Source organism: Orycteropus afer, unplaced genomic scaffold, assembly GCF_000298275.1.
Source record: "Orycteropus afer afer isolate SDZICR_OR568_19922 unplaced genomic scaffold, OryAfe1.0 scaffold00031, whole genome shotgun sequence".
NCBI lineage: Eukaryota > Metazoa > Chordata > Mammalia > Tubulidentata > Orycteropodidae > Orycteropus > Orycteropus afer.
Window position 1 is genome coordinate 6,865,089 of NW_006921618.1, and position 10,458 is coordinate 6,875,546.

At 43.4% G+C, this 10,458-nt stretch overlaps 1 protein-coding gene across 1 annotated transcript in view; it reads left to right on the plus strand.

Annotated features, from left to right (window-relative positions):
* The first annotated feature begins 1,654 nt into the window (after positions 1-1,654).
* ALPL (alkaline phosphatase, biomineralization associated) overlaps positions 1,655-10,458 on the plus strand; it is a 29,187-nt gene continuing 20,383 nt past the window's right edge. Inside the window, exons 1-3 of the mRNA XM_007935671.2 lie at positions 1,655-1,801; positions 7,725-7,844; positions 8,177-8,292. Of these exons, the coding sequence (XP_007933862.1) occupies positions 1,741-1,801; positions 7,725-7,844; positions 8,177-8,292 (297 nt within the window). The 5' untranslated portion in view covers positions 1,655-1,740. The remainder of the gene's footprint in view (positions 1,802-7,724; positions 7,845-8,176; positions 8,293-10,458) is intronic.

A 10,458-nucleotide genomic window follows, 5' to 3' on the forward strand; every position in this document is an offset into this window, starting at 1 on the left:
CTATTGAGTCACTTCTGACTCATAGTAACCCCAGATGACAGAACAGAGCTGCCCCATAGGGTTTACTAGGCTGAAATCTTTACTAACACAGATCACTAGGTTTTTCTCTCTCAGAGCTACTGGGAGAGTTCGAACCTCTAGCCTTTCTATTAGCAGCCGAGTGCTTAACCGTTTGCACCACCAGGACTCTTTCGTCTGGTGGTAGAGGATTCCTTATTTTTGTTGCTGCAGCAAGCCCTACTAAAATGAACGACAGCCCCATCACCACCGTTTTCCAAAACAAATGAAATCATCATTTTTGTCTTGGTTTTGGTTGTAGTAATAACATTAAGTGCCAGTGACACTCTTGCCAATTAAAATTTATCATCTTCCAGTAATGTTCATCCACAACAGATTTAGTGCATTTCTCAGCTGCCAATGGGGATGTCTCTTGTGATCCTAACAGGATGACCACAATTGAAAAAAAAAACATTCTTCAGCCATAAATACATGCTCATTTTAAGCAATTTGGAAAATTCAGAAAAATGAAAAGAAGAGGAAAGAATCTTTCATAGTCCAGCCACCCAGAGAGAACCACAGTTAACATTTTGGTGTATTTCCTTCCAGCCTTTTTTTTTTTTTTAACCATTTTTTTTTTTTTTTTAATTATAGCAGTAACGTCTCAACACTGAGGGAAATTTGGGAAATGCAGAAAATACGAAGAAAAAAAATTGGAATCTGTGTTGTCACCACCCAGAAATGACCACCCTACCATCTAATCTTTTCTTGTCTCTCCTGCAGTTTTTGTATTTCTCATCATACATGAGATACTCTATGATTCTAGAGCTTGAGATAGAGCCTGGAGACATATATGTGTTAGTCTGGATTCTTTAGGTTGCAAATGATAAAAACTCACCTCAAACTTTCTCAGGCCAAAAAAAGGCTTTAATGATTTCCTTTGACTAGGAAGTTCAGGGGTAGAACTGGCTCCAGTATGAATGGACCTGGGGTTGTGCTATCAACAAGGCAGCTACTGGCCACATGTGGCTGTCGAGCATTTGCTGTGTGGTCGGTGCACACTGAGATACACTGTGAGTGTAAAATGCACAATGGATTTCAAAGACTTAGTATGAAAGAAAGAAGAAAATAGCCTCTGAATGATCTTTTATATTGATTACATGTTGAAATAATAATCTTTTGGGTATATTGGGTTAAATAACATATAGTATGAAAATTTAAAAACAAATAAAAAACAACAAACTCTAGCAGAAAATGAAGCAAATTTATTGGTGGCCCTGTAAGAAAGGGTGGTTTCTTTGTACAGATGATTCTGATACACACGTCTGAGAAGCACTATACAAAACACTGGGCCTCTGAGATATGCTGGGCTTCACATGGATTGAGAATGTGAGCTCAGTTGGGAGATAGCGTGGAACTACATTGCAGCATAGAACTCATCTGTACTTTTACGCTGTTGGTGTCTTTAAGTTTCCTGAGGGAGGGAACAAATAGTTGTATTTCCAGCAACTAGCCCCATACCTGGCCTGTAATAAACGTGCGACAAATACTTGTTGAATGAATTAAGGAATGAATGAGTGAGTGAACAAATAAACTCTAGAACTGTGGCTCACATGTCATCTTCTCTTTCTTTCTTTTTTAATTTCTAGGATTGGAACATCAATTAACATCTGACCACTGCCAACCTGCCCACATCGACTGCACTTCTGGGCTCCAGAGAGGAAGCAGGTCTTGCAGTGCACCATGATTTCATCGTTCTTAGTGTTGGCCATTGGTGCCTGTCTTTCCAACTCCTTAGTGCCGGGTAGGATTGGGGAGCACAGATTGGGAAGATCTGGTGCAGGTGGGATAGGATGAAGGAAGTCTCTACGTTCAAGGTCATAAAACCATCCATAGTGTTTTAGAGCTGCAAAACAGTGCAAAAAGTCCCAGCTGTGATACTGTGTGTGTTGTGTTGATAGGCCACTTGCCCTCTTTTGCCTTTTGTATTACTGTTCTTTCATTGGGGTTTCTATTCTCTCTTCATCTCTTTAATAATCTGAAATATAACTAATTCTATAGATTCTTCCAAGTCTAGGTATGCTAAGTCCCCTCTTGGTTTTGTCTGCTTATGGTAGTACATTTCCTCATGGTAGTACATTTCCTTATGTAGTTGGTATAGTTGATTCTTGCTTGTGAACTCATCTTCAACAAGAGTTGTTTGTTTTTTTGTTGCTGTTGGAGACCCATGAGGAAGTGTTTATACAGAGTTGATTCTTTTAGGACCCGGGGAGTTGGACTAATTTTGAATAAATTTTTATGTTAATTTCTCAGTTTGAAGTTCTTACATTATAAGTTCAGACCCCCACTAGATGTGGCACAGATTTGAAATGAACGTTTTTCCAAAATGGCTTTCTTTCCTAATCCCCTGAATGGATCCAAGGCAAATATGTACATTGATACAGCTTCCAGGCTAGATCTGTATCTGGTCTGACAGCCCCCTCAGCATCAGTTTCTGTTTACCTCTCTGGTTTTGAGTTCCCTCTTAATTTCTGTGTCCTGTGGATTTTCCTTTTTCTTTTCTTTCTTCCTTTCTTTCAAGCTTTGTACTATTTTTCATTGTTGATTTTGTTCAGCATTTCTGTATCTGTAGCTGGAGTAGGGAACCCTTCCATCATGTGACTGGAAGTCCCCTTTTTCCTTCACTGAGCCTCATTTCTCCATCTGCCCAATGAAGATAATAATTCCTCCTCCTCCTTGGGGCTAGTGTGAGAATTCTGACTTATAGTGACTCTTTAGGACATAGTAGAACTGCCCCATGAGGGTTTCCAAGGCTATAAATCTTTATGGAAGCAGACTGCATGTGTAGAGGAGATGTTGGGTTCCAAGGGCTGACTTTCTGGTTAACAGCCAAATGCCTTAACCACAGCACCACTAGAGCTCCACTGTAAAGATTCCAGCCAAGAAAGCCCTATGGAGCAGTTCTACTCTGTAACACATGGGATCGTCATGAGCCAGAGTTGATTTGACAGCAGCAGGTCCACCCTCCCTATGCTGGCTTTCAACCACATCCAGATGAAGATAGATCATTCCCAGTCCCAAAGACTTTTCTGTGTCTCTCCCAACCAAAAAATACCCCCACCCCTCCAAGCCAAGGGAAATGACTAGGCTTACTCCTGTCACCAAAGACTTGTTTTGCCTGTTTTGAACTTCATTTTAATGGAATCAGACAGTATGTACTGACAAGCACTTTTTGCACACAGCATTATATCATGAGCATTTGCCCATGTCATTTAATATTCTCCAAAACAATGGCCTCCTGGTATTCATTTGTGCAAACAAGCTACCATTGCTTAAACTAGTCCACTGGCCTGAAGTCAGCTTGACAGCAACTAAACCCTCTTTGGGAGGTTAGATACTGGGATGCTCTGATGTAAAGAACAGACTCCGCCTTCTCCAGATTCCTGATGGAGCAGGGAGCAAACACAGCTGTGACTCAGGCCAACTAGTCTCAGAGCTCCTGGGGAGACACAAAGGAGTAAAAGGTGCCAACATCAGCCAGTCCTGGTGGATCTGTCGAGCTTCTGGGGGACAGGGATATCCATAGGTGATTACCACTGAAATGCACTTGAAGACAGGAAGGAGATGGAACCATCCCTGAGCCAATGGGATCTCTGATCAAAAGCATCTGCCCCAGGACCTTATCTCATTTAACCATTAAAACGACCCTTAAACCCGGACTTCCAGTAAGAAGGCATAATAGGCAGACAAGCTGCATAGACCCTCTTCAACAAAGAAAAGAGAAACCAATTGACACAGGTACAGAAGATAATCCTGGAGCCCTGAGCTTTGAAAAACTACTCAAAATCATTTTCCTGGGCAGAAGTTTCAGGGAAGGAACTTGCCTAAAGGTGTACAGCTGGATAGAAGGGTCAGGCTCTCTAGATTCCTAGCTAGGGACCCAGCCTGTGAAGTCTGACATTGGAGACCTTAGCAGACACTTTCAGAAGAAAGAGGTGGAGCTGGGGGCTGCCGTGGTGAAGGTTGTCAGTTAAGGAACTGCAGTGGAAATGAAGTAAGGGGACTCTTATCACTTGGCTATGAAGGAAATAGGGAAGAAGCCTCTTGTGGGAATTGCATGAAGTATGAATGGACCCAAGGCTTGAAGTGGAGAACAGCTTCCTCTCTTTTCCTCACCCTGAGGCAGGGGGCAGGGTCTCGTGGTGGTCACACACGCATGTGGGTTTTGAGTTCTTCCTCAGTTTCTTCAGTTACAATGTGGAGGAGATGATGGTTGTTGTTGCTAGGTACTGTCGAGTCAGTTCCAACTCACAGTGACCCTATGTTCAACCAAACGGAACCCTGCCCAATCCTGCACCATCCTCACAATCATTGCTGTGCTTGAGCCCATCGTTTTAGCCGCTGTGTCAATCCATGTTTGTTCAGAGTCTTCCTCCTTTTCACTGACTGTCTACCAAGCATGAGGTCCTTCTCCAGGGTCTGGTCCCTCTGACAACATGTCCAAACTGCATGAGACAGAGTCTTGCCATCCTCACTTCTAAGGGGCATTCTGGCTGTACTTCTTCCAGGACAGATTGGTTCATTCCCATGGTAGTCTATATATATTCAATGGGAGCTCTGGTAGCATAGGGCCTAAGGCACTTGATTGCTAACCAGAAGGCTGGCGGTTCAAACCCACCAGCCACTCCTTAGAAGGAAGGTTGGGCAATCTACTTCTGTAGTGATACAACCTCGGAAACCCAAGGAGGAGTCGCTATGAGTTGGGTCCAACTTGATGGCACATAACAACAACAACATATATATTCAGTATTATGTATATTCATAATTAAAATGTATCATTTCTTCTTTGGTCTTTCTTAATCATTTTCCACCTTTGAAAATACCATGGCTTGAGTCAGGCTCACCTTAGTCCTCAAAGTGACATCTGTGTTTTTTAACACTTTATAGAGGTCTTTTGTAGCAGATTTGTCCAATGCAATATGTCATTTCATTTCTTGACTGCTCCTTCCATGGATGTTGATTATGGATCCAAGTAAAATGAAATCCTTGACAATGTCAATCTTTTCTCCATTTATCATAATGTGGCTTATTGGTCCAGTTGTTAGGATTTTTATTTCTTTATGTTGAGGTGTAATCCATACTGCAGACTGTAGTCTTCAATCTTCATCAGTAAGTGCTTCAAGTCATCTTCACTTTCAGCAAGCAAGGTTGTATCATCTGCATATCACAGGTTGTTAATGGGTCTTCCTCTAACCCTGATGCCACACTCTTTTTCATATAGCCCAGCTTTTCAGATTATTTGCTCAGCGTGCAGATTGAGTGAGCATGGTGAAAGGATACGAACCTGATGTATACCCTTTCTAATTTTAATGCATGCAGTATCCCCTTGTTCTGTTTGAACAAATTCCTCTTGGTCCATGTCCAGGTTCCTCATGAGCACAATTCAGTGTTGTGGAATTCCCATTCTTTGCAATGTTATTCATAATTTTTTATGATCCACACAGTGAAATGCCTTTGCATAGTCCGTAAAACATAGTTCAACATCTTTCTGCTATTCTCTGCTTTCAGCCAAGATTCCATCTGACATCAGCAATGATATCCCTCTTTCTATGTCCTCTTCTGAATCTGGCTTGAATTTCTGGCAGTTCCCTGTCAATGTACTATTGCAACTGTTTTGAATTATCTTCAGCAAAATTTTACTTGTTTGTGATATTAATAATATTGCTTGATAATTTCTGCATTTTGTTGGATCACTTTTCTTTGGAATGGGCACAAATATGGATCTCATCCAACTGGTTGCTCAGGTAGCTGTCTTCAATTAGCTGAAATGCAAATTTCTTGGCAAAACGAGTGAGCACTTCCAGCTTTGCATCCATCCATTTGTTGAAATATCTCAGTGGGTATTCTGTCAATTCCTGGAGCCTTGTTTTTAACCAATTACTTCAGTGCAACTTGAATTTCTTACTTCAATACCATTAGTTCTTGATCATATGCTACCTCCTGAAATAGTTGACTATTGACCAATTCTTTTTGATTCATTGACTCTGTGTATTCCTTCCATCTTCTTTTGATGCTTCCAGCATCACTCAATATTTTGCCCATAGAATCCTTCAATGTTGCAACTCACAGCTTGAATCTTTTCTTCAGTTCTTACAGCTTGAGAAATGCCAGGCGTGTTCTTCTCTTTTGGTTTTCTAACTTTTGCACATTTTACTATAATACTTTGTCTTCTCCAAATTGAAATTTTCTGCTCAGCTCTTTTTTACTCCACCCTCAAGGAGGTGCTACTGCATGTTGAGCTCTCAGTACATTGCCTGGAAACACAGTGTATAAGAAAGGAGAGCTCTTCTCACTCACAGCTGTCCTGAAAGGCAAGGGAGAGGCTGAGCTGGGCCAAGGCAGGGGGATAGTGTCCCCAGCCCACGAACATACAGAGTGGCCTCGGAGAAGACCCTCTCACCTCTCCTAGTCTCAGCCTTCCCTTCTGTGCAATGGGAGGCCATTGATAGAGCGCTCCCCAAGCAACTCCCAGCTCTAGGCTTCTGTATTCTGATGAGCATGTGTGGTGGGGAGAGCTCTGCAGATAGTGGGAAGGACCAACTCTCATGAACAAGGATCCTGGGCCTCTGCTAAGAGGAAAAGGGGTTTCTAGCTCTGGAGGCAAATTGGGGCAGGGGTGGGGAGTAAGGAAAACTACTAATTTTGATCCACTCCTGCCAGGCATGTTGTTTGCTCTATTTAATCCAGTCTTCACAACAATGCTGAGAGGAAGGTACAGGCATCCTCATTTGACAGGGGAGGAAAATGAGGCTCAAGGAGGTGACTTGCCCAGGGTCACGCAGATGGCACTTGGCATACCTGGGATTTTAACTGAGTTCTGTCAGGTGCTTTGCACTGGGCACATACATGCACATGCACACACACACGCACACACACACGCACACACACACATGAGAGAGAGAGAGGAGGGTATTTCTGGTTCCTGTCTTATCTTCAAACTGTAAAGCACTGTTCAAGTGGGAGTTATAGTCAGTGATGAATGATGGATGAGGGAGGGATTAAGAATACACACAGCCTCTGTGCTAATTAATCCTAACAGAACTAAGATTCTGAATGGCTAAAATGCAACAGACAAAAATTGAATTGCTGAATATTAAAATGACTACTTTAAATCTGATACATTAAACAAAAAGCAAGTCTCACTTTCTGGTACTGCTCTTAACAACTGCTAAGTAGCGTTGCTGCTGAACCTGCTTTAATGAATAAGCTGATTGAGGTTTATAATTGATGGCTAGATACACCTGGGGACTCCTGCAGTTGGAAGCAGTTTGTTCCCTTGAGTAAGTTAAACATTACCCTTCTAATTGTGCTAGCACAATTCATTTGCTGCCTTAGCAGAACCTTTCTCTCTCCTGGGTGGGAGGAAAGTGTATGAGCTTTGGAGTAAAGCCCAGCTCTGCCAGTGCTGTGTGGCCTTGGGTGAGTTTCTTGATATCTCTGAGCTTCAGTTTCTTCATTCTGTGATGTGGGGAGAAGACGCCAAGGTTCACAGGCTTGTTTGGAAGATTTGACTGGCATAATGTTTGCAAACCACAAGATGGGCAACTGCATCCTCCTCCAAGTCCCGACTGTCCGGCCCTCAGTCAGGAGATGGTGGGGTGTCCATAAGTCTAGGGAGGGGAAGCTGCCCCTACCCTGCCAAATAACTCTGCCATTCTCTTGTACAGAGAAAGAGAAAGACCCTAATTATTGGCGAGGCCAGGCTCAGCAGACTCTGAAAAAAGCCCTGGAACTTCAGAATCTCAACACCAATGTGGCTAAGAACATCATCATGTTCCTGGGAGATGGTAAGGCCTAGGGGCCCACGAGACAGGCTAGATAGGGCATGGAGTAGGATCCCAGGGAGCCAGACTGTGAAAGGGGCTATGCTGAAGAGTCTAAGGTCCAGAGGGCAAGCATGTTTAAGGGGATGGGAGGGGCCAGGCTGTGGGCCCAAGCTGTCTGCTCTGCCAGGCAGGTCCCCTGAGGGTCTGGGGAGAGCCAACTTTTTCCAAAGCCACCCTCTGGTACCACTACCCAAGCCTGTTTTGGCACCAAAGTAGAGAGCTACAAGCGCCCAAGAAGACTGATAGGAGAGCAGGGAGATATAGAGACTCAGGCCTCCCACTCCCCGCCACAGGGATGGGCGTCTCCACGGTGACCGCTGCCCGCATCCTCAAGGGTCAGCTCCACCACAAGCCCGGGGAGGAGACCAGGCTGGAGATGGACAAGTTCCCCTTCGTGGCCCTTTCCAAGGTGAGACCCAGCCCCAAGCCGTCATGGCCCCAACTCTCACCTCTCAACTCGGCAACCTGGGGGAAAAGGCAGAGGAATGGCATCCTCTAGACCTGGGCTCAAGCCTGCACATTTTATAGGGCGTTCAGGTCTCCTGGGTCACATTGGCCTCCTTGTGAAATGAGGGCAGAAGTAGCTCCTTCACAAGACTTTTATACATATATTAGAGGTCTAGCTCATTAATTTTTTTTTCATTGAGAAGCCCGGGTGGCACAATGGTTAAGGCACTCAGCTGTTAATCCAAAGGTCAGTGGTTTGAACTTACCAGCCACTCTGTGGGAGAAAGATGAAGGCAGTCTGCTTTTGGAAAGGTTTACAACCATGGAAACCATTTGGGGTTCTACCCTGTCCTACAGCATCACCATGAGTCAGAATCAACTTGATCACAGTGGGTTTGGTTGGTTTGGTTTTTCGTTGAAGTATGTTGTTGTTAGCTTCCACTGAGTTGGCCTGTGACTCGTGGTGACTCCATGAACAATGGAACAAGATGCTGCCCAGACCTACACCATTCTCCTGATTGGTTGCAAATCCATTATCATCCATAGGTTTTTTCATTGGCTGATTTTCAGAAGTAGATCACCAGGTCTTTCTTCCTAGTCTATCTTAGTCTGGACCCTTCACTGAAACCTGTTCAGCATCACAGCAACATGCAAGCCTCCATTGACAGACAGGTGGTGGTCTGCACATGAGTGCACTGGCCAGGAATCGAACCCAGGTCTCCTGCATGGAAGGCTAGGCTTCTACCACTGAACCACCACTGCCTCATTATCGAAGTGTAACATTGCCTTAGGGAGCTCTGGTAGTGTAGTGCGTAAGGCACTTGACTGCTAACCAGAAGGCTGGCAGTTCAAACCCACCAGCCACTCCTCAGAAGGAAGGTTGGGCAATCTACTTCTGGTCTCTGGTGGCAGAATGCCTAGGGCATTTGTCTGCTAACTAAAAGTCTGGCAGTTCAAACCCACCAGCCACTCCTCAGAAGGAAGATTGGGAAATCTACTTCCGTAGGGGTACTGCCACAGAAACCCAAGGAAAGGCTGCTATGAGTTGAATCGACTCATAGGCAGTGAGTTTGGTTTATATGTGTAGATACACACACGTACACACATATATATGTATATGTATGTATGTATATAAATGTATATGCATATGTATTTGCAGTTGTTGTTAGGTACCTTTGAGTTGGCTCCAACTGATAGAAACCCTTTGTACAACAGAAAAAAAACACTATCTGGTCCTGCACCAGCCTCACAATACTCACTATACCTGAGTTCATTGATGCAGACACTGTGTTAATCCATCTTGTTGAGGATCTTACACTTGTTTACTGACCCTCCACTTAACCAAGCATGATATCTCTCTCCAAGGAATGATCCCTTCTGACCAAAGTAGGTGAGACAAAGTATGGACATTCTCCCTTCCAAGGAGCATTCTGGCTGCATTTCTTCCAGGACAGATTTGTTAGTTCTCTGGCAGTACATGATACTTTTAGTATTCTTTGCCAACAGCACAACTCAAAAATATCCACTCTTCTTTGGTCTTCCTTATTCATTGTCCAGCTTTCACATGCATATGAGGCAATTGAAAGCAGCTTAGCTTGGGTTAGACACACTTTAGTCTTCAAAGAGACATCTTTGCTCTTCAGCATTTTAAAGAGCTCTTTTACAGCAGATTTGTCCAATGTAATATGTTGTCTGAATTCTTGGCTTCTGGTTCCATTAGTGTTGATAGTGGAAACAAGTAATAAGAAACCTTTGACAACTTCAACCTTTTCTCCACTTACCGTGATGCTGCTTATTGTTCCAGTTGTGAGGATTTTCATTTTCTTTATGTTGAGATGTAATCCATACTGCAGACTGTTGTCTTCAATTTCCATCAGTAAGTGATTGAAGTCCTCTTCATTTTCAGCAAGCAAGGTTGTGTCATCCACATATCACAGGTTGTTAATGAGTCTTCCTTCAATACTGATGTCACACTTCCTCATACAGTCTAACTTTTAGTATTATTTGCTCAGCATACAGATTGAATAAGTATGGTGAACAGATACAACCCTGACACTCTTCCTGATTTTAAACCATGTAGTATCCCTTGTTCTGTTTGAATGACAGCATCCTGATACATGTATATGTT